Below are 19,196 nucleotides of genomic sequence, written 5' to 3'. Positions count from 1 at the left end.
GAGTTCAGGGGAAAAAAAACTGAAATCTGTTAAACCAGCTGAGACTCCCTGAAAACTCCCTCGTTACCGGGGAAAGCATCAGACGCCCTCTGATCCAATTATCCCTCCATCTACACTGCTGAGGACTGTTCTGCTGAATGCTAAACATTCAGACAGACACTCAACATCGAAGTGTGTGCACATCGAGTCCCACGGCTCCCCCCTCCTCAAAACCATCAGGAAATCACACCGCGCTAAATGAAAACTTCAGCACTTGTGATAGTATTTCATCTGAAATGATATTAGAAGGAGAGTGTGGCACAAACAGGGGAGAGGCAATCAGTCCCACTCGGAGCAGAGTTCACTGCTGGAGTCTTGACCGCTGTGAGAAAAGATCCCTGCAAACAAAGAGCTGTTCCCCTGCTCCTTAAGGACGGATGGTATGTCCCAGTACTGTGTGCACATTCTCTCTAAGAGGGGTTCTACAGTGTGTTCCTTACCTTTGCAGGTTCGCTTGTCGGGCTGCAGCTTCATGAGGTGAGGGCAGGCACAGGAGAAGGTCTGGTTGAAGTTGATGAGACAGAGGTGGGAGCACGGATCTTTGCCGTCACTTGGGGCACATGGGTTGGGAGCTAAAAGAGAGAAAGAAAATAAATATTAAAGAAAAAGTGAGAAAGATGATTCAGATGTGTTAACCTGCAGAGGAGGTGTCTCAATTTAGGGGTTGCGTCTTCCAGAAGCCGCATCTGAGGACTGGACCCTAACCCCTTGAGTCACCCCTGCAGTATAACATGGCTGTCGCACTTTGAAAGCTTCTTTAACAGCGGCAAATGCATCCTTTCATTCCAGAGAGATCAAGGCTCCAAGAGGTGGATCCTTCCCGGGTCAAACCAATCCTAGGATTCATTGCACTTTGATGACAAACCGTTTTTCAAAGAGGTAATGGCTTCGGCCACAAACGCTTGAGTGTCACGCTTCAACTCCACCGAACAGCTAATGGTGCACATGATTAAAAACCGAGGGACATTAAAACCTTCTCGTCCTGTCCGACTGAAGCTAGTGAGGGAGGGCTGGGGAAGCTGATCACTGAAATGCTCTGGTATCAGTTCAGCTTTACGCTCTATGTGACCCAATCAGACCTCCTCCCTGGCCCGGGCAGCTGGCGCCCTCTGAATGAGATGGCCCCCGATCTTGGACACAGCTGTGGGATGTGAAAGACTTGTTTTTGTCCTTATTTTGCAAACTACATTGGATATTATCTTTACAAAAATGTAGAAAAAAGCATGAAAGTAACATATACCTGTCGTACCAGGCTAAGCTGATAGTTTTAATGTGAGATGCAATTTCCAGAGTATCACAGTCAAAAGTGATTTGCTCATTTCCCAGAGTGTAACGGACCCACAAGGAAAGCGAGGGTGCAAAAACCTGTCAACGCCGCTCGTTGCCTCGTCACTGTCATGGACACTGGCTGCAGCTGTCAATCAAGCATTCCGTGAGATCCCTCTTCCCTGCCTCCAATTACAGGACCCAGTGCCTCTGAGCCGCCCACACACCCCTGGGACCCCCACAGGCCATCGGCTGCTAAACATCAAGGCGACAGCTCGCTGTGACAGAACACTGCAAAAACAGTTCCAACAAGACCGACTGCCATTTTGTCAGTCATTGTGTGTCTGTGAGATTAACACATGATATTTAAGTCACAGGGGGAGGGGGGGTTATTCCCCGCCCAGCTGGGGGGAGATACCCAACAATGAGGTGACTTTTTGATCAGCGAGGCAGCGGGAGGTGTCCAGATTGTTCCCGGTGCGAGGAGACAACGCGCCTCGAGGCTCTGAAAAGGTCAGCTGTCTGCGGGGAATACGAGCTGAGAGACAACATGGTCGGCAATGAGCTGCGAGCTTGTCACCACTCGCCTCTGAGTTAGAGTCCAAATTAGCCGGCTGTGCTGACAGGCAGGGGGAGTCAATCTTCTTTAGGAGCATTTGATTCTGCCAAGCGACATACCTTGGGGTTGTCTGGACGGGTGATAGACCTGCAGGTCAAAGGGCTGTGTGTTGGTGCGCTGGACGACGGTCACGTTGTGTCCCGTCCATTTGTTGGCCTTGGCCAAAGTGTTGGTCCTCCAGTCGGTCCAGTAGACCTCGCCGCCGTACATGGTCACCGCAAACGGGTGGGACAGATACTCGTGACCTCGCAGCACCTCGATCAGCCCAGAGCCGTCGTACTTGGCGGAGTAGATGGCATCGGACCTGGATGAGAGTTAAAGGCTGAGGTGTTTGCTTTACATAACAGTATGTGCATGCTGTTCATGTCACTAGATGTGTCAGTACTGCGTGTTGGTGGTTTTACATAAGCATACCACCTCTGCATGTTTATCAAAACAATTACATAATAACAAGAAATGAGGGGGGAAACAACGAGTGAGTGATGTAATCAGTGAGTGGGTGGCTGCAGCGCGATGAGAGCGCTCTGCATATTCAGAGAGGAGAAGCAAGTGGTACCTGGCATCAATCCAGACAATGCGTCTCTCCATGTAGTCCACAGTGAGTCCGTTGGGCCAGCCCCCGCTGCCTGTCTCCTTGTGGATGGTGCGTCTGCCTTCACCGCTCATAGATGCGGCCTCAATCCTGGGCAGACTGGCATCCCAGTCAGTCCAGAACAGAATACTGCACACAGATGGTTAAAATCATCAATTCAAGGGATTATTCCAGTACAGAACATTTCATATATACACACTGTCGCCTACAAGCCACTGAGCACAGTACTCTTACCCATCACGGGGGTCTAGGGCAATTGCCCTGGGATGCTCCACCTCCCCAGCCAGCAGGGTGGTTCTCATGGTCCCGTCCAGTTTGGCCACCTCGATCTGATCCAGATTGCTCTCCACCCAGTAGATGTTTCCTGCGATCCAGTCCACGGCCAGGCCCTCGGGAGTGGCCAGTCCGTACTGGATCACCACCTCAAAGCTGGTCAGAGCTGAACCCAACGTAAAAGAGGAAATGGGAATTGGTTGCATTTCATAGGAGAAAAAAAAAAAGCAGCTGTAATTCTCCTCATTTGGTTTAATAGCTTGGCTCATGTAACACTCCTCAGGTTGAGCTGATCTCAAGCCAGCACATATGGTTCAGTGTAAAAAAAAAGAAAAAGAAAATCACTACAACACTGAACTGTTTAGAATTCGTTTCTCCTATGGAATCGGTCAGTGAAGGACCTGCACTGCTGCACTGCGTCTGTCAGTGCGACTTCAACCAAACCCACTGCCCCACTCCTAAGCCCTCTTGCTTTTTATTATTTCCCAGAAACCACTGGCTCTCATGTAAACCAAAGTGCAAAACCAAAACGTGTGATCATCTCTGGCTCAAGGAGATCGGACAAGTTTTTCACAAGTCCTTCCAGAAGTAATTAGAGGGAGAGGGATGGGTCGACTTCAGTTCTCTTAAAAGGAATGCTGGAGCTGGACTGGCTTCCTGGGAGGATTTGTGGGTTTGGGACATCTTTATTAAGCAGTTGGCACTAACCGGTAGATGCCAATAACTTTGGGGATGCTGGATTTGCTTCGATAACAAGCAGCAGGAGCTGATGCATGAGTTATTCACAATGTCTCCGCCTCAGAAGCCCTGTGTTAATGTTGGAGCTGGAGAGCTGGGACCGGGAACTACAGCGTTTTGTGCCTCCTACGCTGCATCAGGGTTCTGGCTGCAGTCACGCACAGCGAGTGCTGAGATAAATAGGAAGAGACAAAGCCTTCCGTGTGCCCCCTAAGTGCTGTGCTGGGAACACAACCTTGATTGGCGAGGAGACCTGGGGTTTTGGAGCAGGAAAGGGCCGACAATGACCTGGGAGATTTATTCAGGGTCACGAGCCGCCGCTGCTGACCACAGACTCTTTCTGGCTCAGAGAAATTACAGAGTGTACTCGCTCTGTGGAAGTTCGTTTCTCAGAAATCCACAGTTAAAAGCCCAAACATGATTTGCTATCTCATAAAGAACAATCCCCTCCACTGTTTTTTTTTCCTTTTTTCGCTCACAAAAGGAAGACAGTGAAAAATGATCTCATTACAATGTAAATTGCACCGTTCTGAGAAGCCGTTCATCCCACTGTCCCCATTGATCTTTCACCGTAACCTAAAATTACAGAGAGCTGCGGCTGGGCTTCGTGCCTCACCTCCATTCTCTGACAGTTTCCCACGGTAGATTTTGTCCTCCACCACATCAGTCCAGTACAGGGTGCTCTGGTTCAGGTGGAAGTCCAGGGCGATGGTGTTCCTCAGGCCTGGTACCAGCACACTGAACTCCCCCTTGTTCAGCTCAATCCTTCTGATCTCATGGCGGTTGGAGAAGATGATGAAGGGCTTGAACGGATCTGAAGGCAGAGGAGTAAAACTCAGAAGAGGCAAAGCTCTGCAGGAAAGTGAATCTCATCTCAGAGTCCAGATCAAGAAACACATTCACCCTTTTTGATGTAAAATCCAATCAAAAGAATTGAAATTGAGTCTTCAAAAACCACAATCCACTGAATTATGAAGGACAAAAAACACATTTATAAATAGATAAATAAATAATGTTTCAGGTAAAAGGGCCTACTTCTACATTTATTTATTTCTGTATTTCTGTCTCCATATGTCAATCAGGTAGGCGGGCTTAACTCAGTCTGAAAGCCTGATTGGTTATATTGGTGTACATGTATAAATATATGAATATTTAGGAATAAATAAATAAATGTGGGAAAAAATAAACAGCTTTTTTTGATTGCAAACTAAATACATAGTTATATAGCTGAATCAGTATTGAAGAGCCCAATCTGAAAGCTCTGAAAGTCTTCCCTCACCAGTGCTTTTGCAGCTCTCCATGTCAGCCTCCAGCTCCCAGCCCTCGTAGCAGGAACACTTGACGCTGGATTTCTCCTGCTCGCACTTCTGGCTGCACTTGAGGTGTTTGGCGCAGAAGCTCTGAATTTGGCAGGTCTTGTTGTCGGCTCCCAGCTCCATACCCAGGGGACAGGAGCACATGAAGCCCTCCCCGGGGATGATGCTGCAGTTGTGGCTGCAACCGCCGTTGTCCAACGAACACAAATCTGCAGGCAGGAAACACAGATGACAGAGCTGGAGAGCGTCCAAGACAGAAGGTCTGTGAGCGGTGGGTGTGGTGTTCGATGTACAGAAATCTTTGTAAAGAATGTTTTACCACAAAGCTTCTCGTCAGATCCATCCGGACAATCGTCGGTGCCGTCACACAGCTTCTCGGCGGGCAGGCAGATGGAGTCGTTGGTGGCACACATGTGGTGAGACAGCTTGCACACCAACGCCTCGCAGTTGTCCTCGTCCGAGTTGTCCTCACAGTCACTGTCGCCGTCACACACCCAGGCCTTGCTGATGCAGCGAGCTGACAACACCAGGAAATGTCAACTTTCAGATTTGGTTTGTTTTCCATATTTTAATCTTAATATATTCATAGAAATCGGTTTTAATAGGTTTCAGGGCTCGGTAACATCAGAGTGAAGCTAAAAGTTTGGAACTAAAATATATATATATATATATATATAATATAAAAAAGACCACAATCAGCAGATTTGCTCAGGAAGGAAAAGTGAACCTCAATTTTTTAACTGACATGAATATCTGAGCCAATCATAAAGCATCATGACAGGGCTGACATTTGAGTCCAGAATGGAGGAAGCTTGTAACATAAAATTTTATATGCACTCCTGTTCGCCAAATGAGACGCAAGGGTCATAACTTTCCTCTTTGTATCCAGTTTGCCACAAAGAGCGTCACTGCATGACGCACGTGACATAAATCTCCCACTGACGCTTTGTGGTCTGACTGAATATTACCTCCTTCAGTGATCTGTCACTATTAGAGGAGGATATACGTTTTAGAAATAAGAAAGCTTCAACACTCTTATCTAACTTGTGGTACGTCACACAGTTTGAATCCTCCTTACCAGAGTCCCTGCAGCTGAACTTGACCGCGGGGTCACACATGTGGGTGACCCCCTCGCAGTTGTTCTCGTCACTGAGGTCCATGCAGTCGGTGTCGCCGTCACAGCGCCAGCGCATGGGAATGCACAGGCTGTCCAGCCGACACTGGAACTCGTCCACATGGCAGCCGCCCGGAGGACGAGTCGCTGCAGAGAAACACAAAAACAGAGACAATGGGTGAAAGTGAGGGGGGGGGGGGGGAGTGTGCAGTTAAGCCGATTTCTAAGAAGTAACAAAATACCATAATAAATCCACAACTGAAAAAGAACCAGCGTGGAGCCACAGCCAGCAGACACCACTGACACTCAGACCACACACACATACACTCTGCCAAAACGGAGAAGAGGAAGAATAGGCCATTCCAGACATTAATTAATGTGTAGGTTTGCTGGAAAGCTGGAGTTAACAACCTGACGCTGAGCCAAGTTAAACAACAATGACACACACAGCTCACTGACTGATGTCAGAGGCAGATGAAAGGAGGTGGCACAATGACATCCCCTCATGGCAAAGGTCAGCGCTTGGCCCGGCTGCAGCAGGAAATGGGCCGGGGACCTTTCAGCAGAGAACACAATATACAGGAGGGGAAGGTGATAGTATTGCTTTTTTTGTTTCAGCTAATGACTTCCAGACGGCAGGCTGTGAGAGCTCCCAAACGCGCGCACACACACACACACACACACACACACACACACACACACACACACACACACACACACACACACACACACACACACACACACACACACACACACACACACACACACACACACACACACACACACACACACACACACACACAAACACAAACACAAAGCACAGCTTGCTTATTAAACCAACAGGTCAGGCTGGGCCCAGTATTTGCATGCTGAGGCTTGACAGCAGTTGGCTGCGGCTCTGCACGGATCAAACAGGACATGCAGCTCGGACAGGAGCGTATGCCTCCAGGCCGACCGGCGGCTGAGGAAAGAGCCGGACACCGAGATGCGGCGGTGTCAGAGCCGCCATCACAAAGAGCGGTTAACCACCAGTCAACGTTCTGCTCTGGACATGTCAATTCATGTCGCTTGCAGCAGAGTCAAAACACGTGTGCCTTTCAAAGAGTTTAATTGTTACCTAACCACAAAGCATAATCACATCCTGAACAGTGCAACAGAGAGGATTCTCTGTAAATGATAAGTGGAAGCCCGGAGCAGGCCGGGGCATGCAGAGCAGAGGAAATGGGATCATTATGATAACCTCTGTGCAACTGCAACATGTACAGGAAACAATGTTGAGAGACAGCGCATGATGAGGAGAGAGCTCCACGAGGCTGAGGACCAAAACAAGTTTCATTTGCAGCGCCGAGTTTGAGGAGACAAGGCGATGAACAGCTTCCAGCAGTTTGGTGAACACAGTAGTGTGGCCTACCCTGGTTGGTGCAGTTGGCGTGAGTCTCGTCACTGTAGTCTCCGCAGTCGTTGTCTCCGTCGCAGGTCCAGTATTCTGGGATGCAGCGACCACTGTTGCATTTGAACTGGACGCTGGAGCAGGAGTGGCTGCAGCCGGCTTCGTCGCTGTTGTCTCCGCAGTCGTTGTCTGTGCACACGCAGTCACACCAGGTTTCATTATCAGGTTGTTTTTAATGTGCAGCTGCGTGAAAAGCCAGAGCGGCCGATGCTCACCGTTGTCACAGCGCCAGTTGATGTTGATGCAGCGGCCGTTGGCACAGGTGAACTGGGTCAGAGGGAAGCAGGTTGGGTATGCTGGGAGGAGGGAGAAAAAAAATAGTCATTAGCATGTTTGTCATTTGTGCAAATCATGCAAAATCAACAGGATGACGGTGCAGCAAAGACTCACCACAGGAGTCGGGTTCGTCGGAGCGATCTCCACAGTCGTCATCCAGGTCACATGTCCAGGAGATGGGGATGCAGCGCCCACTGGCACAGGGGTACTGGTTTGGTGGGCACGTACGAGCTGGCAGGGGAACAAGGCAGGAAACAGTCAAGTCCTCTTTCCTTTTGTCATATCCCTGACTCAACATTTCAGCTTGCATTAAGTGATGACTGTTCAAGAAGACATCTTTAAAGACCTAATAGATCAGGGCGTAGCTTAGTTTCCCATAATCTATTGCTACAAAAAGTGATTAACAATCACGGAAGCTCCCTTTATCTTAATTGAGTTAAACACAATGTGTAATCTCCTTCAATTTACGTGGGACACTGACACAGCTCTTGTGAAAAGCAACAAATTGTGTTGGACAAGAGCCACCACTGCGTTTCAGCCCAGTGTCACTGAAACAGATTAATACATCCTCATGGTCCGGTTCTGAATTCCTGCTGACATCAGCCGCACTTATTGTCCGATTCCAATCTCTGTGGTGCAGATGCAACTTACAGGCTTCATCGTCTCAGTAAGAAACTAAAATCCACCACTGAATACTGAAATATTGTTAATTCTGCAGTCACATCCCCCACGTGATTTTCTTTGTTTCAATGCTTTAAGTTGCAGATCCAGATTCCATACACATCATGCAGGATGTTCATTTGCAGCATATTAAAAGATGGTAAATGGATTTGTATTTATATAGCGCTTTTCTAGTCTTGATGACCACTCAAAGCGCTTTACATTACAGTTTCACATTCACCCATTCACACACACATTCATACAGTGCATCTATCCCAGCACTTTGTTATTCTATGGGGGGCCATTCGGGGTTCAGCATCTTGCCCAAGGACACTTCGGCATGCAGATGGTTCAGACTGGGAATCGAACCGCCGACCTTCAGGTTGGAGGACGACCACTCTACCCCTCAGCCACAGATGAGAGAAGAACTCCCATGATCTCCGAGTAACAGGAGACATCACATAACTTTATACGCACCAGAACAGGTGGTGTTGGACTCGTCTTCATCGTTGCCGCAGTCATTGTCTCCGTCACAGAGCCACCGCAGGGGGATGCAGCGGTTGTTCTGGCATTTGAATCGGTCCGCTGGGCACGTGTGCTGGTCTGGGCGGGAGAAAACAAAATGGAACATGTCTGGTAAATAAACCCATAACTCTTCAAGTATGTCACTTTTAGATTAAAAACAGTGTAGAACATCCAGGACGAGTACGAGTCCGTGTTTCTCACAATCGCCTGATGAGGAGAAAGCTGGCCAGTGACATTACAGCCCCATGACACAGCATGGAAACAGACAATCCTGGAAACTGTAGCCTGCGCTCCGTCGGTTCCCATCAACTAAAACCTTTTAACTGAATTTGTGTTTCTCCGTGTGTTGCTGTGTAACCAATGGAGACTTACGGCACAGCTCCGGCGCCTCGTCGCTGTTGTCCAGACAGTCGTTGTCACCGTCGCACTTCCAGCGCTCCTGGATGCAGCGGTTGTTCTTGCAGGCGAACTCCCCGGGCTGGCACTGCGGCGGGGGCACGTAGGAGGGGTTGGCTGCAGATGAGATCAGGGTTAGAAGCAGAAACAGATGGGCCCCTGAGAAAAGAGCAGATCTGTACAGTGCTTAGGTCAGCTTTTGTCTCTGTTTTAAAGTTGCAACAAAATATCGTTGGAGGTTGTCGAAAAAAATAAAAAAAGATTTAGAGAAGAGGAGCACACAGAACATTGCAACGGTACAAGAGAGAATCCTTTCACCGCCTCGACGCCTGCTGAGTGAGGACGGGAATCGGCAGGGACCTCCCGATACGATACTATCACGATACTTAGGTGGCGATACGATATGTATTGCGATTCGATTTTTTTTTAAAACACTGTACCATGGAAAACAGTTGAATCATACCTTCAAATACAACACAGTCAAATTCACTTAGAGCTTTACAAGTTTTATTTCAAATATTAACATTAACTTGATGACTGCCGGGCAGCCGGGCAGCCAACAGAGAATATAAATAAAAATGTGTCCTATTATTGTATAGTTCCTGTCAACTGCACACAAACTGACAGATTAAGAAATGTATACCACTAAGGCTACTTTTAAGCAATAAATAAAAGGTAAATTAAATAGAATGAATAAAAGTTTACTTAAAATACAGACTTTGAAATAAAAAAAAAGTAAGCTATGCTTCACTGTTGTTTGCATGTAGGCTATGCAAAGCTAGTGCTTGGGTCTGTTTAGATTCTTGTGCAAAAACAAGAGCTGGTCAACATGCTCTGGGGTGAGGTTACTCCTCCCCCCATATATCCCCCCATATAAAACCAATAAATGTTTTATAAAAAAAAATTTTTTTAAACTATTTTGGAGGCAGCATGGCACAGAATCGCGATTTGTAACTGAATCGATTTTTCCCCCCATCCCTACTGCTGAGTAACGGACTTTCCATGACCTTCCACGGTGACCTTTATAACCTCTGGACTAGTGAAGCAGCTCAGTACCTTTGCAGGTGACGTTATTGACGTCCAGGATTTGGTCGTCAGCACAGCCACAGGACCGGCCGTCAGGGACAGCGAGGCACAGGCTGCTGCAGCCGCCGTTGTTCACTCGACATGCGTTGGAGCCTTCGCACAAAGACAAACCAAGGACACCGACTGAATACAGCAGCCACAATACTCAATGTCATTATTTCAGCATAAGCTAGAACGGGGGGGGGACATGTTACCTTGCTGCTGGTGTGCATCGTACACTCTGATCTCGAAGATGGGCGGCCTCTCATTGCGGAGCAGGGTGACCATCTTAGTGGCCTGGTCCAGTTTGTAGATGCTGCCTCCTCGATACTCGTTCCAGAAGAGGAATTGTTTGTAGTGACACAGGCCGAAGGCGTGGTTCAGCTCTTGCCCCTCGTACACCACCTGAGGCAACAGAGAATTCAGAATTTTTTTAATCATTTTTTAATAATTTTCAAAATAATGAGGAGTGGGGCCATGACGAAAAAAATAAATTATGAGATTTTGAGGGGGGAAAAATCAATACTCTGATAATAACATCATCATATCATAAGAAAAAGAGTTGTAAGTTTTGAAATATATTGTTGAGCTTTTAGGAGATTATAGAAAAGAGTAAAAATATAACAATAAGTAAGTCATAATATTTTGAGAAAATTAAGAAAAAAAAAAAAAACATTATAAGATAGAAAATAAGCAGCAAGGAGAACCCGTGCTTGTCAGAGCTCCACTATTTTAAGATCCAAAATCTTGAACCAATCTCATTGTGAAACCCCTTGAACAACCACAACTTTATATTTGTAACATTAGGATTTTGTTTTCATAAAATTACCAATTTCTTCCCCTAGTATCACGGCCTTAGTCTTGTAATATTATGAGAAATTGGCAATTTTTTCCAAAAACAAAACGCTTTTTGTTCCAAATGTTACGACCACATTCTTAGAATATTGTGACTTTATTCTCGAAATCTCAAGCCTTTACTTTTCTTCAACGTGACCCTAACACTCTGTTGTACTTATCAGCTGTAACCCCACTTAGATCTATTCAAATTCCCTGAGCATCACCCACCTTTCGCTCTGTGGTGTTGAGGTAAACCAGCTCAATGCGGTCGTAGTAAGCGTCTACCCAGTACAGAATGCCATTGGGAATGTCCAGACTCAAGCCGTTGGGCCACAGCACCGTCTTGCTGGTCAGGAACACTTGGTGATGTGACCCGTCCATCCAAGCCTTCTTGATCTTGCCTCTGTTGCTCTCCGTGGGGTCCTCCTCCCAGTCCGTCCAGTACATCCATCTGGGAGATAAGACGACATCACATTAAGAAGGCACGTTTGATAAGACATTTCTGTGAGAGCTCGGGACATCAAAATTAAGCTCTTAAGTCTCTATCTTCTCTTTGATGGAGCATCCAACAAAAAGAAAATATTTTGAAAACTCACCAGCTCCCACACACAGATGTAACCAACGAGTTCAACAAAAACCTACAGAACAGGCCGCCCACGTAGCCGCAAATAACTGAACCCAGACCTGCTCGCTAGTGAATGATGCTGCAGCCAGAAACTATAACTGGAGTAACAACTTTTCTCAATAATGAAGAATCCATTCAAAAATAACAATGCCCTCCCTCTGCAGTGTCTCACCCGTGCTGGGGGTCTACCACAATGGCACGGGGATGACTCATCTTTCCCTCGATGAGAGTCTTGCGGGTCTGTGAAGCTTTTTCCAGCCTGGCCACGCTGATAGTCTTCTTAGGCCCGTCGTCTGTCCAGTAGAGATTACCTCCCATCCAGTCGACGGCTATCCCCTCCACTGTGTGGATACCTGAGATAAGTAGAAGAAGCCAGTGTGAAAGAGGAACTGTTAGCTGGCCAATTCAGGATGAAGGTGCAGAGAACAAAGTGGAAAAGATATGGAATAACCTGACTGAATACTTATCCTCTCCAAAGTCTTTATAGCAGCTTGGATTTGGAAATATATTCTGGACTCCTGTGCAAAGCGCTCACCTTCTTTCAGTATGGTGTCTCTCTCCGTGCCGTCTATCTTCTGTCGTCCAATAATGTAGCTGGTGGCATCAGCGAAGTAGATGTATTCACTGGCGGCGTGGAAGTCCAGAGCTCGGGGGTTCATCAGGTTCTCGATGGGGATCATGTACTCATCAGGCACCTTCGCATTCATGTCCATGCCCCGGATGATTCCAGGACGACCCTTACCATAGACCAGGAACAACTCGTGGTCTGGTTCTGGGTGAGGGGAGGAGGAAGAGGAAAATATTCTCAGTGATGCCTTTATTCCTCCGAGCAAATTTGTAACCACAGATATTTTGGCTTTTTCAGTTTTTCTCCTTTAAAATAATAACACAAACTAAAATAATGAATTTGATTATGAGCTTAATGTGTCTCCTTTAATTTCTTAATCTTTCTTCCATCATAGCTGCTTAAGCTAATGGGGAAGGGTTCATCTTTGCGATATCAAAACTCCTCCTCGGGCTCGATACTCACTCTTGCAGGACTTTCCATCACTGCCGAGGCTGAATCCAGAGCGACAGCGGCAGGTGCGGGTCTTGTGGCTGTTGCTCAGCAGACAGATGTCAGAGCAACCTCCGGCCTTCCCAAACTGATCCAGGGTACATGCATGACTGCGCACTAAGGGAAGGTCAACAGAGCACAAAAAGCAACAATGGTAAGATTTTTCAATGGCCGTGGATCAGAGGTGTCTGGCAGGCTAGTTCAGATTTGATCTGTGCCCTCTAGAGCGAGCACCTTGTGGCTGGCGCCTCTGGTGGTACACGTGCAGAGCGGCGCCCCGGTCTACCCGCGTCACCACCTGGAAGTCGGAGCTGTTGAAGCGGTTCACTCGGATCACGCTGGTCTTGGGGTTGAGGTTGCCTTCGTCCGAGTTTGTCGCGTACAGATAGTTCTCGAACACAGTCAGGCCGTACAGGTGCTCAATCTGAAAAGCCAATGAGACGATTAAGCACCTTGAAACGTTGTCTTGAGTTTGCCTTTGAAAATGCTGACGGTTCCACTAGAGCAGCTCATGGTGCATGACTAATAGCTTGAGCGATATCGTCTGTGTACAAGTTTTTATCATAAACGCTGCCTGGCAAAATTCTTCATAATGAAACGTTCTTATCAAACTATTTATCAGCATCAAACAGAGAGAGACTAAGCATAGACGCAGAGAGAGGGTTTCGACCGTCAGAAAGATCCAAGCCTCTCACACACACACACACACACACACACCACAGCCCTGATTTCATTAAGATCATTACTCCACTATAAGTTGGAGCCAAGCTTCCCGAGGAGGAGACTAATATATTTAGAGAGGCACTGGCCAGGAAAATCACACACTCCTTAAGTAATATCAATCAAGGCAATAAAACGGACTTGTGCCCAGGAGAGACGGACTCTTTGTCCAGATTCACAGGAGACAAGTGGAAAACAGCACTGCCTCTGAAGATGATGAGATCAAATCAATGATTGTACAGCTTCGGAAAACAGATGCTTTGTGTTGTCGAGGGGAAGATTATTGGCGTTTGGTGATTTGCAAACTTTCAAACATCTACAGTTTTTGCTGGAGATGTGTGGAAGTTTTTTTTTCTTCCTATCTCTATTCAAGAGCGTGGTCTTTCAGTTTGAGAGAAAACTATAGGGTGAGAAATGAAGGAAGAAATGTATACATGTATAAATGATATATATCTGGTTGGGATAGGCGCAACAACAGTAGTCTGTATGGAGTTAAGTGTAGGCATGTGCAGATTATGAGCAAACATGAGCTGTGCAACATGAGACTGGGGTATTTGGGGTGTTCAGCGTGTACTATATGATATGATAGAAAGGATATGGAATAATAAGAAATGTAGGGGGGTGTAAGTTGGTGTAGTGCCCTAGGTGTTGGCCTGATCGAGTGTTTGGATGGCCTGCAGGAAGAAGCTCTTTCCATTCTCTCTGTGTTGGCCACAATGGAGCGGAAGCGCTTCCCTGACCGCATCAGGGAGAACAGTCCAAGAACTGAAGCTGGAGCGTAGTAATCTAAGCACAAGCACATTCGAGTAAGAGCATTACAAATCTGAACGTGAAATCAATAAGTCTCGCTCTCAAACTGAAAGAGCATGCTCTTGAATAAAGATAGAAAGAAAAAAACAAAGAAAAAAAACATGGAGTGGCTGACTCATATGTGCGTGACCACCAATCCAATGGCTCAGAGCTCACCAGCAGGCCCTGGATGATGGTGTGTCTGTTTTTGCCCTCGTAGTCGACCACTTCGATGTAGTCCAGATATGCGTCAGCCCAGTACACCAGCCGGTTGACCAGGTCCAGGGTGATGCCGTGCGGGAACACGATCTTGCTATCCACCAGCTTGGTGCGATTCTGGCCGTCCATGTCACAGCGCTCCACCCTCGGCGTCGAGCCGTAGTCTGTGAAGAACACTTTCCTGTAGTAGAGGGAAGGTGGGGGGGTAGAGGATGGAGAGGTTAAGATGAAGGCAAGGAGACGGAAAAAGAGTTTCACTAACAAGAGTTTTATACTAAAAGACTGCCATTTAAATTCATGTATAAATTCATCTAGACATTACACAATTAAATAAAAATAAACTTGATATAATGGAGAAGTGATACACTCAAAACGGAACCACAGCTAATACCAGCTTTTCAGTATCAGGAACCTGAAACTGTGTTTCATAAGTGTTTATGTGGCACATGAGTATCTGTCCTTCTTTCCATCTGGAAGAAGTGCTTGGATTTCTGACAGCCTGCTTTGTCAGCACGTCGCCTGATAATAAGACGGCTTTTTCCTCTCAAGTGTTGCTAAAACAGCACTGGGGGTAGCGTTAGGTCAAGAGGGACGGGAGGGAAGTACAGACCCCATGGCCGGGTCCAGAGCGATGCCTTTAGGGTTGTACAGCTCTTGGTCCAGCAGGGTCACACATGTCTGGCCATTCTTGTTGCAGACAAACACCCGGTCGTCCACGTCGTCCACGAAGTAGAAGTTCCCGGTCAGCCAGTCGATCGCCATTTGCTCGACATCTGAGAGATGCAGAGGAGCAAGGAGGAGAGCACAGAACCGAGGCATTAGAAAAACAGAGTCTATACAGTCAAACAAGTCTTGGTCATTTACCCAGATGATATGGCATCATTTTACGATACAATGACCTTCTGCTCACAAGTGCCCACTCTCTCTTCAAACCCAAAATAATAGCGGTGAATTAATGAGCCTCTGTCCTTCACTCCACTTGTCTTGGATTAAGGCGAGCGGTGCATGGGGGAGGGACAAAGACACAGAAGAGGACAGATGAAAAGTGAGAGGTGAAGGCCTGTCAGTGGACCTGAGCAGCAACACAGGACTCCATGTGCAGGAAGAGTCAACACTTTGTCTTTCCCTGGGTTTGTGGATACACTGTTAGGTCAGGTAAAGGTAGTTTTCGTTAGGTCACAGGGGCTGTGAACCCTCAAGCCGAGAGACTTAACCATCACTGACTGGTCGAACACAGCTCCCAGCAGTCCCCAGCAGCTACAACCCAAGTACAACTTCATTCACAAAAATAAGGAAGCACATGATGCCACTAATATTAGACTATGGATTCCTTGGAATGTGAGTCAAGAACAAGTTTCTTCTTCAGAATATTTTTATTATTTGGTGTTTTGGCGGTAGTGTTGGAGATCACCAACACATTGTTCCCAAAACCATTAAAACTGTCAGTGAACTCTTGTGCAATGTATTTCCTTGTACTTCTCTCCAGGTCTTTATTCCGGTCTTTTAAACACAGAAACATGGGTCACGCATTTCAGGAGTCAAACCAAGTATCACTCAAAAAAGTGATGTAAAAGAATTGTCGCAATTCTCACAAAAAGGAACTTGAAATAAAGTAACCCCGGCTGCTTACTAAGCCAAACTGGAAAGAGGAAGCGTTCCGGATGTACACAGTTATTTTGGATATATTACCAGCGTTAAGAGTTGTGAAGTGCTAAGTTAGCAGTGGAAACATTTCTCACTCTCTGAGAACCTGCGGACGCTGAGGTCCCAGACCACAGGGAGACCGAGCTCGAAGGGGGGGCTTGGAGATACATACAGCCTTGTGTTTTCACAGCTGCCGCCGTGCCTCCTTTTCAAAGCAGTGCACTGTATGCACACATGCATATCACACAAGCTCACTACTCACACATGCACTATCAAAGTAACCACAGGTGTTTCTCCGGTTATTCCGGGGGACAACTTTGATGTCGAGGTACACAAGTGGGGTGTCGCACTTCTGCCGTCAGCCGCTCTCAAGGCTTTGACTATTCATTAGGAATGAAATAGAACCTGAAGTCTGAACCTGAGCCCCTGACAATGACAGTCACGCTGCACGGAGACAGAACCGAAGCAAGCTGCACAACAGAACAAACATCTGGGCCCAATGTAGAAACCCTCTACCTCACCCACCCAACGCACACACAGCTTCAAAAGGCCTGCCCCACATGGGACTTGTGTTATACTTGGTGTTTCAAAATAAGCAGTAGATTGGAAGAGAAGCCATGGCGGATGGGAACGTGGCAAGAAAAACAAAGGAAATTCTGGGAGGGGAAAAAATTCATATCAAAACATTCTATGTTCTGGCTCACCTCCAATGTGGAAAGAATTTATTGAGAGTCGTTTCACGTCCTAAAAAACAATGGTTATAGTCGTGAATACATGAGCTAGTAAAAACATGAAAAGGGAAGGAGTGAAAACCAGTCCAAGATGTTTCATTAACATCAGTACCAAATTGTGACTAAGGGGGGGAAGATTGTCATGCAGCTCTGAGGGATAGTGATACTCCCATTGGTATCAGCCCTTAACCCAATCGCCTCTAAAGAAATCCAGCTGGAAGCCTGGCTGCACGAGGCATTGATTAGACCCAGAGAGAGAGAGAGAGAGAGAGAGAGCGAGAGCCGCTTGTGCAACGCAGCAACTGGTGGAGGCCGTTATCCAGAGAGTCGGCCAGTCTGAGGACGTCGTCACTCATTCGGCTCCTGGTAAGTGGACAGTTTGCTGGGAAGGGGAATGAACCCACCCCCTTTCTCTTCACGCAACCGCCCCAGCCCTCACAACCTCTCTTCACTTCCTGCCCTAAACACCTACGAGCTCACGCTACACTGTGGAAACGTTTCACAAACCGACGGAGGGGGGGTGGGGGATCACTGGCTACAGCAAACACACATTCTGCCCCAAATTACACACACGTGTATATATATATACACAAACAGGACCCGGCTCTGTTTGCATGTGTTTGCATACTTTGCGAGTATTCTTATGTTTACCTGTTAGGGCAAAGCAGGAAAGCATCATCAGGCAGTTTCTTTAATTCTCCCTCTGCCATGAAGATCCTCTTAATCTGTGAGGAAACCTCTTTGACCTCTCTGGAGCTCAGGTTGGAAGTTTAGCGATTTAGATTTTCCTTAAGGATCTGACACGTGACCCCAATAGAAGAGGCAGTAATTTAGGTAATTTAATGATAAACGTTTGGCAATTTTTTTAATCCCCTTCATCTGCCGCAAGTGAAAAAGAGAGTTTATTGAATATAAAATGGAGGATGGAACAAAACGGGTCCTTTAGGTCGAATAGACTGTTTGGATTCGAGAAAGAGCAGATTGAGATGTACACATGCAGCTAGTTAAATCAGTATTACATAAAAACTACTAAACAGATTTCCACAAATTTGGTGGAAGGTTGAAGGGAATTTCGATCCAGGTCAGGATCCAGGATTGTTTGAAATCTTTTTCTTAAACATTGCAAGATATGGTGTTTTTTTACGTTTACATTTTTTTTCCCAAGGAGTAATATATGGATCTAGATGAATATAAATATCAGGCATATAACTGTTGGGGCTTTAGCTGAGGTGTGCGCTCCCCTGGGGAAAAAGTTTAGTTTCCAAAGAAAAAGGGAGACAGAAAGCTCTGGGCATTTTTGCTCCATGAAAAAAATAAGATAATGTATTCTGGGTGAAAAGAAAAGGTGCCTTAAGCTAGAGAGCGGAAGAAGGACTGAGCGTTGGCCAGTGGGACATGGGGAGAAGGGCTGGTCCCTGCTGTGGAGTTCTGCTCAGAGGGTGGAGAGGAACGGATGAGTCGGATCTGCTCCCCTTTTATCTTCCCAGTCGGGAAATGGCACATGCAAACAGAGCAGGGCCACATCTGCAGCCCTCGTCTACTTATCGGCCCTCCTCTCTCTCGGGCTCCCACAAGCTATAAATCACCAGGTTTGTGAGAAGCCTGCAGCTAACCCCCCCTCATCTCCCCACTTTCATCAATATCCATCTTACGCTAAACCCCAGGTCTGCCCATCACACTTTTAGAGAGTGCACCTGAGCCCTGCTGGTTATAAAAACCGAGAATAGAACTGACACGCACCCCATGTTGGTACGTCCATGATCAGATTATCGTTTCTGAAAAGAGCAGGTTCACCTTTAAGTGAAGGGAGGGCAGATGAGTAAATCCGGAACAACGCAGAATTCACACGGGTCAAGGTTAACTAACATTTTATAAAACCACAAGGGGAAACTATAAAGTTGACTCACAGCCTTGACTGGGATCAGCTCCACCAGAGTAAGGGAGGTCATTTGCTCTCTTATCGCCGCTAAAAGCCCGAAGTGACGTAACGTCGAAAAATGTGGAGTCACTGCCAAAATGCAAAGAGAGCCTCTTGTCCGTTTGCTCCCTGAGTGACTTAGCAGAGCTGAACCCCCCCCCCCTGACTGACCCCGGTGCACTCACACAGTCGGGGTTCCAACAGCTACGGGCCACATCACCCGGAAAAAACACGTCAACCCCCTTCAAAGCGAACACACCGAAATCAAACAGCAATCAAACAGCATGTGCAATGTGCTTAATACGTCAAGATCTAATTATAGACGCT

General features: G+C 46.9%; 1 protein-coding gene across 1 annotated transcript in view; it reads right to left on the bottom strand.

Annotated features, from left to right (window-relative positions):
* lrp1ab (low density lipoprotein receptor-related protein 1Ab) overlaps positions 1-19,196 on the bottom strand; it is an 86,795-nt gene that overhangs the window by 31,104 nt on the left and 36,495 nt on the right. Inside the window, exons 7-28 of the mRNA XM_053425153.1 lie at positions 15,187-15,349; positions 14,535-14,757; positions 13,083-13,272; positions 12,822-12,965; positions 12,327-12,563; positions 11,964-12,144; positions 11,395-11,617; positions 10,545-10,734; positions 10,321-10,443; positions 9,241-9,381; positions 8,821-8,946; positions 7,798-7,914; positions 7,623-7,703; positions 7,369-7,536; positions 5,922-6,104; positions 5,163-5,360; positions 4,807-5,052; positions 4,144-4,341; positions 2,751-2,955; positions 2,481-2,645; positions 1,984-2,228; positions 480-611 (exon numbers count right to left, since the gene is read on the bottom strand). Of these exons, the coding sequence (XP_053281128.1) occupies positions 480-611; positions 1,984-2,228; positions 2,481-2,645; positions 2,751-2,955; positions 4,144-4,341; positions 4,807-5,052; positions 5,163-5,360; positions 5,922-6,104; positions 7,369-7,536; positions 7,623-7,703; positions 7,798-7,914; positions 8,821-8,946; positions 9,241-9,381; positions 10,321-10,443; positions 10,545-10,734; positions 11,395-11,617; positions 11,964-12,144; positions 12,327-12,563; positions 12,822-12,965; positions 13,083-13,272; positions 14,535-14,757; positions 15,187-15,349 (3,879 nt within the window). The remainder of the gene's footprint in view (positions 1-479; positions 612-1,983; positions 2,229-2,480; positions 2,646-2,750; positions 2,956-4,143; positions 4,342-4,806; positions 5,053-5,162; positions 5,361-5,921; positions 6,105-7,368; positions 7,537-7,622; positions 7,704-7,797; positions 7,915-8,820; positions 8,947-9,240; positions 9,382-10,320; positions 10,444-10,544; positions 10,735-11,394; positions 11,618-11,963; positions 12,145-12,326; positions 12,564-12,821; positions 12,966-13,082; positions 13,273-14,534; positions 14,758-15,186; positions 15,350-19,196) is intronic.

Source organism: Pleuronectes platessa, chromosome 6 (assembly GCF_947347685.1).
Source record: "Pleuronectes platessa chromosome 6, fPlePla1.1, whole genome shotgun sequence".
NCBI classification, from domain to species: Eukaryota; Metazoa; Chordata; class Actinopteri; order Pleuronectiformes; family Pleuronectidae; genus Pleuronectes; species Pleuronectes platessa.
Note: the sequence above shows the minus strand (reverse complement) of the source record. Positions and strands in the feature narration are given on the sequence as shown.